Consider the following 18013-nt stretch of genomic DNA (forward strand, 5'->3'; position numbering starts at 1 on the left):
GGAATGTCTTCTGGTTTTACTCAGCATTGGCTTTTATGTATCACACTTGCGGTTCTAGACTATGACTCATTAACAATTAAAATTAATGTTTTTTTCCATGGATTTTAAACTATTCTGAAGCCATTTTCCCATGGATTTGAATGGGTTTTAATCACGTATGCATTTTCTTCTGTTCAATCATCATACTGTTTTTTAACAGTTTTTTAATTAATTCATGAATGCATTCCATGCTATTAAAATGCTGGCATTGTGGCTTCTCAAATATATATATATATGTATACCATGGTCATGGATTTCATTCACTGTATGTGTAAAGCAGGGATAAAAAGAGCCTAACTACTTGACTGAGTGTCAAACCTGCTGACTTCCCTGTGCTGACTTTGTCTTGTAAATGTTAACAAAACCGGAAAGGTCTTGGGAAAGTGGGTCAGGATGTCTTTCTGCCTCAGTAGTGTGCTTTGAAGCACTTCACCTACTGTAGTCCCACTTTTGCAGAACTGTGTAAACTTTCCACAATGAGAATGTTTTTGCTGAATGTGCTGTTCACAAGAAGAGCATGGGAGGAGAGAGCCCCACGTTGCGCAGAATGGAAATCTTAGCTTGTTGTAGCATGTTTCGAAACGTGCCCCCTGGAAGCAACGTAAATACTTAAGTTGCTTAATACTGAGTTGGGTAACACGGGGCTCAGGTCCTTACCTCCCGACAGAAGTTACAGGATTTCACAAGTGACTTCCCTAGATCACCTCCTGGCTACCCCTGCCTCACGCAGCAATGTTTGGTAACTCCTCATATTCACAGGGCAAGATGCTGTTGTCACTGTGGAGGTCTTGGGCTACCTCACCTTGCCTTTAGGCAGCTTAGATGTCCTAGTGTCTCCAACACATCCACATGGGGCTGATGCAAGACCTATGGGAGAGTCATAAGGTCTGGAGTGTTAAGTGAAAATCAGGCTTGCTGACTTAGGCCCTCAAAGAGGACACCAAAAAGATCTTTTTAGGGAACTGAATCTTGCCCATAGTGACCAGTTGTCTTTATCACAATTGGATGAACTTCTGTGCATTAATTCAAGAGCTTCACCAGAATTTTCTTTCTAATCCTTTTGCATTTATTACTTCCTCATGTGAAGAATATCAGCATCCAGTTATGCCGTTTGATAAAGATGAAGGAATACCATGCGAGGCTGGTGTTAAAACCCTTCTCAAGGCAATTTGCTGTCCCTGTATAAAGCCTCTAGTAGCAGTGAGCAAGTCAACAACCAATGCAGGAGTGATACAGACTTCCAGTATCTAACTGCCAGTTCCCTGTGTACAATGCATTTACGTCACTTTATTCATTACTGTGGTGCTTAAGGGACTTCTGCAGATGCATTAGATGCTACATAGACAAAAAGTAGCCTCTTACAACACTCAGTGTCTGCTATGAAAGGGTTGATACTTGTCCATTGCCATGAAATAATAGTGTTGCAGTTTGTTTCATTATACAGAAAGATTTTTGTAGTGCTGCAGTCATGCTAATAACTTCTTTGCATATCCAGCAGCTTTTGCATATGCATGGTTATGCATATAACTACTGTATGCTTTGTATATAAACTAAACAAATAAACATTCATGCTAGGCAAAAAAATTCTATACCTGGTGTTATCCCAGAGAAAATAGGGAGAGAAATGTGAAAGAAATGGTTTCAAAAGACATACTGGAAGGATTCTGATCCTTTGCCAATGTTTATCATTGTAGCTTCACATGCTACCATGGAACTGTACATTTATACCTTGTAAATCAGCTGAGGACCCAGGCAGTTGAACTATAAAGGTCCTAAGTCCTAAGGCTTAAAAATGCCCTGCTTAATATTAAAGAAATTCAATCAACTGAAGGGCTAAGCTCTCTATTTCAAGCCTGTCTAACCTAACCTATCTGTCTATCCAGGACCTTAAATGACTTTCAGTCACAACAGAGCCTGTGCACCTCCCATCAGGGCATCCACCAAGAGGCAGCTCTCTCAGCGCTTCCTTGCAGTCCTCACCTGCCCCCCTTTCTTTTCTGTCAGACAAGACATGGCTTGGTTTACATGGCAGAGCTGTTCTGAGCTGCAGGATTATTTGTGGGCTGGTGAGGTCAAACCGGCAAGGTCTTGCACCCAGCCCTGAGGTTTGTGGTCATGCTGATGGCCAGAGTCAGGCCAGCTCCAGCAGCTCACTGCAGGGAGAGCACGTATCGCCTGTGTGGCTGCAGTTTTAATTGCAGAGCAGGAAAGTACCGTAGCAAGATGGGGAAGGATGCTTTTACTACAGATGTTTCAGCTATGAGTTTGTGCAGTCCGTCTGCCACCCCTTGGAGAGCTGGGGAGGAGATGAGCAGCTGACATAGAGGATAAAACGATAGCCCCTAAAATCACCTGGATTTTAGCCGCTTCGGCCCGTATGACGTTACAGATATCAGTGTATCTGGGTAGTAGCATGAAGCAGATTTAGAAAGATGGTATGAAAAAACATTCTAAGAAACTACCCAGGATCTAGTCTTTTATTTTTCATGTGCTTCAGGCAGCACCATATCCTGGCACCATACAAATAAAACATCATTAAACCATTTTGCAGCTACTCTGCATTCCACTTTCCACTGGTTTACACATTTGACCAGGTGCAAGTGGCAATGGAAGCTGCAAATAATCTGTAAAACATCCCTCCGTTGCCTTGCCCGCTTCACGGGATGTAATGTGCTGGGTAGAGCCTATTTCTTTCTCTCTCTCTCTCAAATTCCTATGGACATAGCAAACTTGAGAACTGCCTGAGGATTCTTGGCTTTACTTCAAGCTGGAGCAAAGACTACTTTGTGCCACTTTTTCTGGTTTGACTGAAGAAAGTCTTGTGTCATTATTCTACATGACAGTTGATCTATGTTTATGCTAAAGGTTTGAGACGTCTTTGTTTCCTTATTTTTCTTCCAAATGCACTTGGTGCTTGAAACTCAGCTTACTTCTGGTATGTAAGACAATTCATGGTCAATGCCTGTGCATTTTGTTTAGGCAAAAATATGTCCAATCTTCTAATTAAATCAATATTCACTTACTTAGGTGATAAACTACAAGGTTATGAGAAAATAGTGGCAAATCCAATGGGAGGATATATTTTAATGTGCAACTTCGTCCCCTAGTACTATTTCATACCAATAATTTTCTTTTTTATAAGCTTTAAATGAAACCCTGCCTCCGCAGAAATCAATGCACATTTTTTCCATAGACTTGAGGCCAGGATTTCCTCTTTCTCTATATTCTTCACAGAAGGGCTGATCCTGATTCTGATAACACGTAAATGAATGAATTAGCTGTGATCCCATTGATTTCAATGGGATTTGTCATTTGAGTAAAGTTTATCGCTTGCCTAAGTGTTTGGAGCCTGTAGTGCAGACAGATGTTATAAGCAAGTTTTTTGGTGCTGCTTTTTTTTTAGACAGTGGCTTGTGACTCTCCAATGGGGAATACTTATTAAAGAAAAGAAAACAGAAAATCGGTACAGCAAACCTAACCACCAAAAATAATTCAAGACATAATTAGATCTTCTGTAGGACAAGATCTGCAGTGAAGAGATTGCTCAGTGTGAATGAATATTAACTAGGATTTACCCCTGAGTGGGGAAAGCTGAGGGTTTTTATTTTATTTCAAAGGTGAAGACTGGTAGAGTTCTGAAAACAGCAAGTTTTATATTCTTTTCTTTCCTCCTGAAATTTTGAGTGCATAATAAATGAGCCACTGCTAATGTCACAGATGCTAATTTTCACAACCATGACTGAAGCTATGTTCGTTTCCATTTGCATTTCATTCTAACAATGATGAGAGGTGATGAGTTGATGATAAGCTGTTTTCACCGTACTGCCCGCTGTGCAAATTTATGCTTATAGGCAAAGATGACACATAGTTCTGTCATTAAAGGTCTTTACTGCATTGCCTCTTTGCAGAAAGACTGTTTGTCAAAATCTATTTGAACTCTGTTAAATAAGCAGAAACGGATGACAACATCTGGGAAGTAGTTTTAAGAACCTGGTTTATAGTGGAAATACCTGTGGGCCTTTGTCAGGGAGGGTTCAGAGAAAGAAAAAATGATCCTTGCAATAACCATGTATGTGTGGATGGGGAAAAAAGGGATTGCAGGTGACACTTCAGAAGGTGTTTCCTGTCTCCCTCAGGCTTCATAAAAAACTAGAACAAGGTTAGAGTTAACCTTGGGTTATTTTTCTTGTGTGAGTGGAAGGCTCTACAGTCATATTACTGCTCCTCTTACCTCTGGCATTTCTTCTTCATTTATATTATCACCTTGCTTCTTGATCATCAGCCAATTTTATTTTCTTTTCAACAGCAGTTTCAGAAAGTTGTTTATGTTTTAACATATATGTTAGCATGTCTCTTCTAGTAAGGTCTTGAAATTTGAGGAATTTTGTTTTCGCACCAGAAAGTAAGGGTCCAGGATCTTTGTGAGGAAAGAACATCTTTCTCTTTCCTGCCCCTTGCCAGGAGGCTGATTAAGATGTCCAGACTCCACATTTTGATGCTCATATCAACACACAGGCTTGTTGAGGGCTCACACAACTCTAGGCTAGTTTGTGTGCCAAAGGAAAAAATGAAATCTGTGGCCTAGTCTAGTCCTGGTCTCTTTTGTGTGTTCCTTTGATTACAGCACCTTTAAAATTTTGGCCAACTTTGTGCAAAATTCAGGTAATTTCTTATTTCTTCCCTGCCTTGGTTTTTCTTCACTAGCTAGGCTTAGGTCCTTAATAGCAGAATATTTTAAAATGAGTCAGAGCAAATTTCCTGAAGGGAATATTTTCACATTAGTATTAATTTTGCTTAGAGTAACAAACCCAGTTTGAGTCTTTGTTTTCCTAAGCAAGCAAGAGCATTTCAAGATGAAACACCTTTTCTGGCCATCTTCAGAAACCGGACTATCAACCACATCCTTTACAACTACTCTCTGATAAAACTACCAAGGTGACATACAGCAGCATTACTTGCCTTCTAATTCTTTAATTAGCTTTATAGAGCAGTTGACTTGCTTCAATATTGTGTTTCTAGGAAACACAAAATACCCCAAATTAAACAGTGGCCAGGATACCTGTCATTGCCAGAAAAATGCTATAACTGTGTATGAGCGGGACAGGCAGAGGATGTGGCGTACAGTTTTCTGTAGGTTTCAACACTCTTCTAGTAATCTGTGTCATAGCATAAATCCAGACTGAAGTCATTACAAAGCCATTGCTGGCCAGCTGGTATAAGCAATTCGTGAGTGGCTACAAACCCTTTAGCCAGAAGATTCAACCCCTCAATATGTGAGCAGAAACCCCCAGTGATACCCACGGCAGAGAAGGAAAATAAAAAGTCTTCTGAGCCTCTGTAATCACAATTTCCCTTAACCTTTATCTTCTGAAAGCTTGCAACAGAGACAGCAGAGTCACTTCAGTTCTTAGAAACAGTTATACTCTCTTCCACAAGTTAGCAGTGTCAGTGGTTTTGCTCTAGACATTTTGCTGCTTGGCACCAAGCTACAGATTATATATGCTCCGCGTATTTAGCAAGTCACGTGCCCTTTAAACCACCTCATGGAAAACTTTGTTTTGTACACCAGGTGAAGGCATCTGTGTGCACGTGCGTTGATATTCCGCAGGAAGATGAATGACCACCTACCTTTTTTCCCAAGTAAAATCTCATATATGTGCTTGCTCTTACCTTTCTAGCTCTTTATATCTTATTCCACTTACAATGCATCCAAGAGCATGTTCCTGCTTTTTTTGTTCTTCCCAGACTTGAGAGTGAAATTCCAGTCTAGGGAAAAGTTTGGAGATTTTTAACTGCTTCAGGGAAGCTGCTTCTTTGACTATACATATTATACACCATACTGCCACTTTTTCCCCCATACCTCTTTGGTTTATTCCATGGATACATGGAAAGCTGGATAATGACTTCACCTGCACACAGTCTTCAGGCTGCTTAGTTTCCAGTCATAACATTTACTGGCATCTTTCTGGTAAGCTGAATGTCAACAGCAAAGGGTCTGTCATATCTAACCATCACCCAGCACTGAAGATGACAAGAAGCTTTCTCTGAGAAAAAGATCTGTGTTCTGCACCGTTATGTCTTCTGGATGGAGTTGTAGTCCCTTTCCTACCCTCTTACGCCTTGACATCTCTTTCATAATCTTCACAAGAACAACCAAGTAACATCACACTCCTGTCCTTGATTTTCATGGGATGATGAATGGTTACTTCCTTGAGAAGTGTAGGAAATTGTAAGTTCCTCTATTTGGTCATGCTGACCTCTTTCAGAAGGTGTGGTAGATTTGCTGTTCTTTCAGGTATGTTGAAAGGCAAGTGAGATATGGGGCTACTGGAATACTTGAGTACTTGGGTGTAGGTTTTTCTGCAGGGTTTCTTATAGCTTCTTCAGGGAGAAGATAAGCAGTATAGGAGTGCTGTTCAACCAGAAAGCATGGAAAAGCTATGGTGCAGTTTCATGTCTTCCCTTTACCACTGTGTTTGAGGTTGAGATGGAGCTTTGTCACTGACAGCCTGCAACCGTGAGATAAAGAAATCGGTTTCACTCAGCAAAAGCACAGCCAAGAGCAGATGTATGAAGACGAGACAACAAAGTGGCTGAGACCACTGAATGAGCTCGTGCAGCTTGACTCTCTGCTGCCTTCACCTGTGCAAAGTGGATGCTGAGCTTTACCACTCATGAATTGCTGCGCTGTTTTTCTCCCATACTTCTGTCTGTCTGCCTCCTTTTTAAGGTCAGATGTTAAGTCCAAAAAACGCTTCACAGAGCTGGAAAGGGGACATGGTTCACTGATGGATGAGCATCTTAGAGCCTGTGTAGAGGGTGCATGAAATGAGTCATGATGGTAGAGTAGGCAGTCAGGTCTAGTCACAAGTATATGGCAAGGCTCTTTCAATACCCTCTATTGGGGTGTTTCCATGATTTTCTTTCTGTCTCTATAATGGAGCTTATATTCACTTGATTAATGTCTCTTGGTAACTGTGTCTACATGGGTAAAATGTTTGAAAACTGTGTTTGGGATTTGGGGAATGGGAAGAGCAGATATGTTCCTACCCATTCATGAAGGCTTAAAACCTTGCAGCTGGCACAATCCCCTTTGCAATGAAATGCCAGATTTGAGTAGGATTTGGAGTATGGCCTCAAATTTGGGCTTAACATAACACCTCAGGGCCCTCACTGCTCTCTGTGCCTCAGTAGCATCATCTCATTGGTGAACATCTCTCAACTATGCATGGTTTTCATGGAGGCTGTGGGAGCAGGGGAGGGGTGAAAAGCTTAGTGTCAATTTTGTGGTGCGTCAGAATGAAAACACACTTCAAACGTATGGTACATTTGTTTTTCATGAGACGAAACTATAGTTTTCCACTGAGCTGTGATTGCAATAACCCCATGCCACAGAGATAATCGAATGGAGAAAGGGGAATTGATGTGCCCATACGGGACTAGTACCATTTGCTGTACCTGCTACATGCAGTGAGCTGTGATTGTACTCATTTCTTTCTGGTATAACAGTGACCCCAACAGAACTGCTGAATCACTAAGAAACCCTGAGCTGAAAACCTTCTTTCGGCTTCCATACTGGTGCAAAACCAAAAGCTTACTGAATTTATTTTATGAGTTCAGATTTCCAAGGAGCATATTTTGGATTCCCAGGCATGTGTTGTGCAAGCATGTCCAGTTTCTGAAGCCTGCGAGGCTGCAGTGAAGTGCCACGTGTGCTTTCTTCAACTGGACAATATGGATAACTTTGGCCCGTTGATGGCAATAAGCCAACACTGGAACTCAGCCTTCTGACAAGGGAGGATACATGAAAGAGAAAAACATGGTGCCACATAATTTTAAAGGAGTCAAAAGTTAACCCACTGTAATGAGCATAGTCTTTTTGGTTTGGTTCTTTTTTTCTAAGATAAAAATAATGTAAATAGATGGACATATAGATTCGATGAAACACTAAAATTCACAGTGACTGATGACAGATACTGCACTGAATTTTGCTTCTCTACTGTAGTGCATCTCCATTAAGGCAATTTCAGCTAATCTCACTATGGATTCATTAATCAAGTGTAGTCAGGATGTCTGAAGGGAGATAATGAGGGGGAAAAAATTGCCCTATTGTTTGGATCTTATTCTTCAGCTAATTAGTTTGTTTACCATGCTCCATAATATTTGTATCCCGATAAATAAGTTCCAGTCGCAATTAGTTATCATAACAGATGACTAACACATCTTTATCTACTTACAAGTTCAAAATTATTCCATAAATAGATCAATTAGCGTTGTGTTCTCTTTACATTGCATGCCTATACAGATTTCCAGCCTGCAGTGTCAGTTAACAGTGAAATGGAAACAAGGTGGATCAGTAGGATTTTAAGATTTTTCGCCCTTTTAGCCAAAGGTGCAAGCATCCATGGATGCAAAGCCCTTAATCCTGCATCTTTTTCTCTAAGCGCTAACACCCTAAATGCATACTGCAGTATCAGCAGTCTCTTAGTGCCTTCCAAAATTTCTCCTCTGAAGAGCCTAAGAAAAATTTGTTCATTTTTTACTCATTTTTTACTCATTTAGGATTACATACTGTATATCTGCCCCACATAAAGCTGTCACTATATTACTTTAAAAAAAAAAAAAAAGTTGAGGTTCCGAGAGCCCAGCGGTGTTGGAGACTGCTGAAGATGGGAATGTTTATAAGCTCAGTGATATTAACTGCAGCACTCAACCTCAGGTGACATAAAGCATGCAAAAAAGAACTTTCTGTCAGTTTTATTATTTCTAAAAAGGTTCCCCTTGAAAGAGAAGAGTGACCTTGCTCTGCTGAGCTGACATATGCCACTGAATTAATGGCTAAGCTTTGCTGTAGGGAAGCTTGCAGAAACATTACAACTCCAATGGCTGAGTTTGCTGTGAACATTAATCAGGGGAGCCAACACGATGTATCAAACACTCATTTAAAAGTAATAAAAACTAACTCTCTTTCTCCCCCCCTCCCCCAAGTTTCTTAGAATTAGCTTGTTGTTGGTCATTACCTGTTGTCAAGGATAAGACTGCAGGACAGCAGTAAAACTTGTATAAGGCTTTTCTGAAGTTTGCTTACTCTTCAGAAAAACCAAACGAGCTTTTGGGACGGTCAGATTTAACCGTGGCTTAGAGGTTATTTGTCACTATATTACTTTAAAAAAAAAAAAAAAGTTGAGGTTCCGAGAGCCCAGCGGTGTTGGAGACTGCTGAAGATGGGAATGTTTATAAGCTCAGTGATATTAACTGCAGCACTCAACCTCAGGTGACATAAAGCATGCAAAAAAGAACTTTCTGTCAGTTTTATTATTTCTAAAAAGGTTCCCCTTGAAAGAGAAGAGTGACCTTGCTCTGCTGAGCTGACATATGCCACTGAATTAATGGCTAAGCTTTGCTGTAGGGAAGCTTGCAGAAACATTACAACTCCAATGGCTGAGTTTGCTGTGAACATTAATCAGGGGAGCCAACACGATGTATCAAACACTCATTTAAAAGTAATAAAAACTAACTCTCTTTCTCCCCCCCTCCCCCAAGTTTCTTAGAATTAGCTTGTTGTTGGTCATTACCTGTTGTCAAGGATAAGACTGCAGGACAGCAGTAAAACTTGTATAAGGCTTTTCTGAAGTTTGCTTACTCTTCAGAAAAACCAAACGAGCTTTTGGGACGGTCAGATTTAACCGTGGCTTAGAGGTTATTTTTTAATCTTGTTTCCCTCTGGAAGGTCATTTGAAGGAACACCTTCCACTGAAAACGCGCCTCTCCCTAGCAAGGAGCGCAGACGCTGCCTCTCATTGGCGGTGACTCCCTGGGAGCAGGACCAGCTCCCACGGCACACATGAGCGAAGCGTAAGATAGGCAAGGAGGCTCTCGCTGCCATTGAAATAACCCCTGTGAAGGATCCTGTGTGGCTGTGGTACAACGGTTGAGTCGCAGAGACTCTGACCAAAACACTGTCACACCAGGCAGGAGTATTTTCTGCCCGTCTCCTGCTGCCCCGCTCCGGGGTCGGCAGGCGAGCGCGCTGTGGTCGGCAGCCGTGGCCGCTCCTCAGGCTTGCCGAAAGGAACGGCAAAGCCCTCGGACATGCTGTGTCTCCCCGCGCTATTCTGCACGCAGTCCCTGTGCAGCATGCCGAGGCGGTAGGCTCCTTATCGCCGCTTCTGCTCGGTGTGGGAGCATTCGTGGTGGTCGCATGAGGGAAATTCCCACCTCCGCTGAGGGAGTATTCTGGCTGCCCCTCACCGTGTGTGCTGGACAGGCGGGGGATGGACACCTTATAAAACTGAGCCCTTGGGGGCTACATGCTTCTTGGCTCCTCTTTGGGCATATATATTTTCGTCTTCACTTAAAGCCCATTTTGCAAGCACGCATGTGAGTAATTTCTCTCACCCAAGAAATCCAGCTGAACCCTGTGAAGCCAGGACCTAGGTAACACATAGCGTTAATAAAATCATGCCATATAAGTAAGCAGGGAAAGGACTTTAAGTGAAGCAAGGTGATTTGTTTTTAAAATATGAGAATTCGTCTGTGAATTCATCTGGTTTGGAGAGGAGAAAGTTCCAGGAGAGGAAATATGTTGGTATTTAAGGGATTAAAGATCAAAGCCTGCAATGCTTGCGTAGTGTTTAACCAGTCTTTACTCAGAGAGCGCTCCCCTTTACTGCAGTCATGGTTCTGTGGAGAGTGGATTTCCAGGCTTGTCCCTCGATGTTTCTGCCTGTGTGCAAATGAAGGGTAAAAAAGGATAGCGGGGAGGTAGAAGTGCACATCATGCCAAGTCCTTAACTGTCATTTTCATAGCTCCTCTGAGTTTGTCACACATCCTTAACCTTCTTTTAAAGTCATTTTCTTTTCATGGTTTTGTGTGCCACTGAAAGTCACTTTTAATTAAATGTCATATAAATAATAAAGTCTTAATTACATAATTATTGCAAATACCTGTGTGCACACTCCCAGAATTGGACAGACTGCCAGAAGAGTACTTGGAGTGACTTTTCTCACTGGGAACTGAGAGTGCTCTTCAGCAACTGGCTAGGAACGATGGTGCTCAAATTCAGGGCTAATGTGCATTTAAAGGAAGAGGAGTCGGACTTCTTCCCCCTTGCACATTTTGCAACACTTGGTTGCAAAAAACTTTCTTAATGTTAAGATTGACGTTTCTTAAATTGCTTCCTTATTTAGTTCCTCACAAACTTGTTTAATCAACACAGCACATTTTTTTGCCAGATGAAACTGCCTTTTTGCTCAGACTTCCTACGTGGCTTGCCTCTTCCTGAGGAAGACATACAGACCTTACAAACCACCTCACTCCTGTTTAACTTCATGTGCAGTAGCTTCCCCCTTGCTCTCAGCTGCATCGGTGCCTGCCCTGCACGAGGTGGCCTTTGAAAGCACTCGAGAAATGGGTTTCTGGTGGAAACTCTTGACGTGCAGGTTGGGTTATTGGGAACTACAGGCTTCGTGTCAGCATTGGTTCAGGCTTGAGAGACCCAGGCTGGTACCAGATAGCATATACCACATGATAAAAAAGCCACTCAGTGTTTACTTTGGAGAGCGAACTTTGTTGACCTGGAGGAGTGTTAAGTACAATTAAGTCATTGTTTTACACAGCTTTTCTTTTCCGGTCATTTTTCGTCATTAAAATTAGGGTGTTTTCTCTGAGGCTTCATGGTGGCAGTTTTGTTCAAAGACCACTTTGCTCCCCTCTCGCCACACCTCCATGCAGTTACTGAATACCAGACCACGATTACAACCAGTCTTTTATGGAGTCATTTTTAAGCCAGTTAAAAATGCCATTTCAGTAGATTGCCCTATTTGAGTTAGCAAGAACAAGCTGTATCTTTTTTATTGCTTTTGACTGGCGAAGTACAAGGTTTTGGCCGTGTTTCGTGTGGGCTATAATGTTATATTAATAGCTTGGTTAGCAGTCAGAAGTTCTATATGTGTAACTAATGTGTAAATAGGAAAAAAAACCCTGAGGTGGGGAGGTCATAATGTCTTCTCTTTTTTTGCTTCTCTATTACTCTGTGGAGAGATATTGAATCTTGTATGCAAATTCTCATTCTTTATACAGAAGTGAGGGGGGTTTTGTTGTTGTTGTTGTTTTTTCACAAAACATCCCAAAAGCTAAAAATTGCTATCTTGCCTTCTGGGAAAGTAGGAGACCATTTCTTTGATTATCTATGCAAGAAGATAAGCTACCAGAGTGGCAATTTTCATCCTTACTTTGGTAACTCTTAATTTCATTCTCAGAGTAGTCTCTTCCTTCTGAAGGCACTAGGAGCATCAGAGAATAGAAGAAATGAATCAAATCCTGAGCTCCATTTAACTCCATCGATCAAAGCAGCAAGCACAGGCTGTCCTCTTGGGAGCTGCTGTGGCTTCGTCCGAGGAGAGAGGGAAGAATACAAGTGTCTGTGGCGGGCGAGGAAATTGGGCAACATGCTGAGTTCCCTTTTTATTACTTCCAGTGACCACATTTGCCCCTATACAGCTTACATGGTCTGAGTAGTCTAAGGATGAATGGAAGCTAAAAATGAAAATGCATGGAGGAATTTGAAGAGATTTACCTGTGCGGGAGGGTCAGTACAAAGCCACTGCATCATGCTGGCTTTAAAAGTTATTTTGAATAGGACTTGAAGCAAAACATAATGGAACGGAATTTCTCACAGCAGGGAACCAGATCTCTGAGCAGAGCGAATTGTCCAAAGGAAAGTATGAGGTGAACATCACCCATAACGATTATTTAGCAGGATAACTGCTGTCAGTTTTGGCTCAAAGGTTGTCTTTAGACCCAGAGAAGCTCTGACTCGTTTATCATAAGAACTAACTGACTTCTCCAACGATATGCCCTACAAGGGAAAGATGTTTTATAACAGAAAGACACGGATTGCAGAACCTCTACTTGTTGTTGCTTTTCTATTGGTGTACCATTTTCTGGGGAAAATGATAGGCTATTTACAGACAAACCAGATCGCCAACTGCAGACTGCCCAAATTAAAATAAACAACAATTACATAGCACTTATGCCTTTAAAAAAATTACTTAAAGATCCTGGGTTTTGGGGAATTGAAGATATAAGAAAAGATGGAGGAAGGATCTAAAATACTGAAAAATATCTTTGATATTTTCTATTATGCTAATTTGGTATACTGAACGGGAAGGGATGAAAGTTAATGTATTGATTTATAGAAATTGTTTGATTGGCCCTTGTGTGGGAAAATAAAAAATTTCTCCCCTGCCCATGCCTCCGTTATATTTTACTGAGCAAATTCATGCTTGCTTAACGTATCCATTGGTAGCTCTTGCATGAATCCAGACAGAAAAATCACTTAACTTTATAGGATGCTGAATCCTGGTATCAAAAGTCAATAGCATATTTTCTCCTAGTAGCTTTGCATTTACTTTAAAAGCTTCCCTTCGCCTGGAAATAAGGAAGGCCTGCACGTATCTTCACAAAGTAGGTGTTCCCTGACACTAATGCAGTGACTGACACTACTGAAAGTAATAGTCCTGTTCCCTTTGCAGCCCAGAGCTCCTAAATCTGCTTTTTGTTATCAGTATAATGGGGTTGAATACATTTTTAAAAGGTGGTAGCTATTGATTACTTAATGGAAAAAGTTAGTTTAGAGAATTGCTGAGCAGCCCTATTTAGTGCTCTCCAGTGCAACAAGACCATTATCTAGAATAGTGGAACTCATCCTGTAACCCTTATTAATATTTAATAGGGATGAAGCAACATTGAAGTACACTACAAAATAGCCCAAGGCTTCTGCACATGTAGGATATAAGGTTGTTTCAAGGGTTGAAAAAGAATAACTGATTTCCCTGTGCTCAAGCTGTTTATAGGTAAGGCTCACCATAAACAATGTTTTTCCTCTTGTTCCTTTTAAAGTATTTGCAGCACATCTGCACTTTAATATACAGTTATTCCTACTAGACATCTTGAAGTGATTGAATGCAACAGAAAGGTCAGTGTATGTTTAGAGATCACTGTGTGAGACTATTTTATACTTTCCCAATATTGCTGTGAATTCCAACCTCCCTCTTTCTATCCCTTCTGCTCCATGCTGCAGGGCACATTTGGCTGGGTTGACAAGCCAGTGAAAGGTGTTAATCCTGTCTAATAGAACCGTAATCCTTGGGGCTGTGTTTTTATATCATACTATTGAGCTAACCCCTTGTCACAGGATATTGTTCGTCTCCTTAATAGCAAAGTTCTTTATGGGAATTTTAGATAAAGTTAAAGTGTACAATCCAAATTGTCCCTTTCAATTTCACAGGGTAAAAACAAACAAATAAACCACAATGTTTAGCCAACAGAGATTTTCTGAGAGATTGCAATCAATTAAGAGGAGAGCTGTGTGATTTTTTTCTCTCTTTTTTTTCCCCCCTCGGTGAATAAGTAAATGTCATTTTACTTGTCCAAAAATATTCACAAATCTGGGTCAGCTTCTTCAAATAACCTTTGGCTGGAAACATTTTTCAGGTTAGATGTGCCCAGAAATGTAGTGAATAAATGGTGTTATTTCTATTTCTCTTAAGCTGCAGTGGTTAGAACATGGTCCCAAAACATGGGTACATTTTCCTCTTCCACCTGGCCATGCTCAGGACTCTCCCACTGTTATGTCCACTTTTTTGGGGGGAGGGGAGAAGTTGGTTAATAAATAAGTGTGGGAAAAGAGGGAAATGAAACAGCAAGGAGTTTTTATTTTCACTTGTGTTCCAAGAGATGCTGATTTTCTTCTTCTCCAACGGAGCCTTTAAGACAAAGTATTTGCACATGGTTTCCCGTAGCTTTTCTTTGGCATATTTTTTTTTCCCTCTGCAGACTACATTTAGTTTAAAAGTGACTGTGTGTAAGAGATAAAGGAGCTAATATGGATAGTAACCCTGAGATTTATGAGCAGGGACACAATAAGATGGGATCCTTCCTGGATGGAAACACCCAGGGGAGGTATGTCTGTGCTCCACGTAGCTGGTATCATTTTGACGAACTCCTTCCTTAAGACCACAGTCGAAAAGCCTGAATGCCAACTTGCCACCCTGTGCGGCATCAGGAGGCTGACACTGTTACTGATGAAGTCCCACAGAGGAATTACTGCTGCCAGGAAAGGAGAGCATAAGGAGACAGAGCAGCAAACAGCAGTGGTAGCTGTGGGCAGAACAAGCACGGGGACACACCAGCACTCAGAAACTTGCCAGCAGCTGGAAACGTTACTTAGATCTTGGCTCAAACAGGTCTTTGGTTTTCCAGCTTTCTGGAAGACGTCACTCCCGCAGCATTACTAACCCTGACATCTGGGTAGGGAACCGGAGGACGAGGGTGGCAAGGGCAGCGTTCCCTGCAGCGCTCGGTGTTTGGGCAGTTCTGCTCCTCTTACCATCTCCTTAGCTTCTCTGGAAGCAGGCTCATGCCGCATTAAGCGTGTCTGAAACATGAAGGCAGGCAATGGCACCAGCTACTAAGCCAGTCCTTTTCTCCTCCCTTTTTGTTGCCCAAAGAATGGTCTACCTCAGTTGCTTCTGAGGCTACCTTGAGAAAACTCTTACCTGATAGAGAAGATTGGAAAGCTGTAACGGCAGAGCAGAGCCAGGAGCTCACAGGCCCTTTTGAAGCTTGTGGCATTTTGGGATGGAGGGCAAAAGGAGGTAGCTGGAGATGCCAGAGGAAGGGGGCATGATGCGTGTTTTAGAAACCTGGGGAGACATTAAAAGATGGGTCTTGTGGCTTGGGGGTAAGAAAGCAATGGAGCAAGGAGCTGGTTTGGCTGAAATCACGTGGGCATGGTAAATGGATGAATAAATATGGGAAAACCTGTAATTGGGTAGTCTGAAATCAGTTTTGTGTTTTTTCCCTCCAGAGGGGATTTTGAACACTCAGAAATACACTGAGATGATATTGCATAGTATATAATAGTAAACCCTGCTTTAAGAAATCTGATATTGCATTGAAAGACTTTCACTTAGTATGGAAGAGTGAAGAACTTTAAAAAAAGGTGTCATTCTAGATTTAGCTTTGAGTGTTGGTGAAGATATAAAAACAAGCTCTTAAATACACTGTAGAGTTGATAAATGTCTGAATTCTGGCTGTTATTAGGGCCACACTTAAAGGGACTTCTGACTTGTCATCAATACCAATTTTATGCAGTTTGCCACCATGGGCAGTGGTGCCTGGGCAGGTCTGGCAGGTAGTTCTGTGTGACCTCTCTTGCAAAAGCCTGCTGTGCCACTTCCCTCCTTACCATGCCAATTAGCCACACACAGAAAGGGTGAAAATTAGAAGGAATTAAAAGTGATTCATTCATGGTCTCTTCATGCACAGATCAGGTGATGCAGCCTTTCTCATGTGCTGTGGCACAGGGAAAAAATTGTACCTGTGTACATCCAAAAATCAGATTTTTGAATTGGGGGATTGGGAAGAAAAGCACAGGGCCCACTTGTTTATTCAGTTACTCTCTCTGCAACATATGCATTTTTGAAAAAATATATTCATAATCCTCAGCAGTCCTTGCTGATTCCTGTTGGTAAAGAACCATAAACAGTCTCCCCAGCTGTGACAGTAAACTGTATAAATTGCCACAGTTGACACCACCAAAACCGACTCTATAGCTCACATAATATTTATGGAAACACCTTTTTTTCTAAGCCCTCGGACAGCAGTCTTACCTAGAAGCAACTCATAGATATCTGTGTATAATTAATATGAAACTGATGTAGAAGAACTCAGTCATATCCGTGATCTAGTTAGTATTTGAAACAGTATTGGTTCTCTTACTCATTTTTCTGCTTCTGGCTCTACAGTCACAATCTTTTTTCCCTATAGTCACCTCCTAGTTTGTTTCTAGCTGGATGTAGCTGTTCACGGTCTGCTGATCTGGGAGGAATTTTTAACATAAACAGGCAACTTGATAGTTGTATTTAAGTCTTAATAACAGAACAAAACACCGTCAGTGAGTTGAGGTTTGTCTTCTCTTTTTTTTACAGCGCACAAGCAGCTTTGGAAGCTTTGACCGTTTCAGGCATCACTCGGTATCAAAGACAGATGATTCAGCTGAGGTCTGTATAACACAGAGTTTTGCTTTCTTCAGTTCACTTTCCCACAACAGTTATGCAAAAACATAGGGAAACTACTGTGTAAATTCTACACTGGTGAGAACTTTGCTTGTGTACCTGGATCTGACTGGGTGACTAAGCCCTTGCCAAAACAAATAAAGAGGATCACACCTAAACTTTGGTACTTTAATGGGAAAATTAGAAACAATTTTTCAAGAACACAAAAGTGCACTTCAGGTTGGTGCATGCCCAAAGTAACCAGCATGTGCATGCAACCCACAGGTGTGTTGTTTTTATTTTCAAGAACCTGCATAAATCCCCTCAATTCTTATTTGGATTAAGGACAATAAACAATGGGAAACAACATTTTCTAGCATAAAATGTATTTTTTTTTCTCTCATTCACACATACAGTGGTGTGCTGTAAATCTGTTTAGCTACAAGGTTCCCCAGGAAAATGGTTATGACTGACTTTTGTCATCCTAACTGCATTGGTATCATTAATATTTGTCTGTAGTTCCTATTCCGCTACAGTGAATTTAATTTTCATGGTGAGTTGTTGCTTACTTTTTTATTTTGAATCAGATATCTGAGTTGGAGACTATAAGTGACATTGGAGATGCAGTACAAACTAAAGCAGCAAATAATGGAGGAAGTTTGGGTAAGAAGATGAGAGCCATTTCCCTTACCATGAAGAAAAAGATGGGCAGAAAGTACATCAAAGCACTGTCTGAGGACATGGTAAATACAGCTTAAGAATCTCATGTTTGATGATAATACGTGTGAAGTAAAAATATTACGTGCATTTTTCCTGTTCACGTTTCCGTTGTCATCAGTTATGATAATCCATAAAAACATGGTAACACATACTGAATTAAAACAGCTTTTAGTAGCTACCCTTTCTTCCACGT

The 18013-nt window shown here is 41.2% G+C and overlaps 1 protein-coding gene across 1 annotated transcript in view; it reads left to right on the forward strand.

The window, feature by feature from the left end:
• The window catches only part of SAMSN1 (SAM domain, SH3 domain and nuclear localization signals 1), a 35831-nt gene that overhangs the window by 1079 nt on the left and 16739 nt on the right, over positions 1 to 18013 (forward strand). The window contains exons 2-3 of the mRNA XM_009646848.2: positions 17035 to 17106; positions 17688 to 17843. Coding sequence (XP_009645143.1) covers positions 17035 to 17106; positions 17688 to 17843 — 228 coding nt within the window. The remainder of the gene's footprint in view (positions 1 to 17034; positions 17107 to 17687; positions 17844 to 18013) is intronic.

The sequence above is a fragment of the Egretta garzetta genome, unplaced genomic scaffold (assembly GCF_000687185.1).
Source record: "Egretta garzetta isolate BGI_Z169 unplaced genomic scaffold, ASM68718v1 scaffold289, whole genome shotgun sequence".
Lineage (NCBI taxonomy): Eukaryota > Metazoa > Chordata > Aves > Pelecaniformes > Ardeidae > Egretta > Egretta garzetta.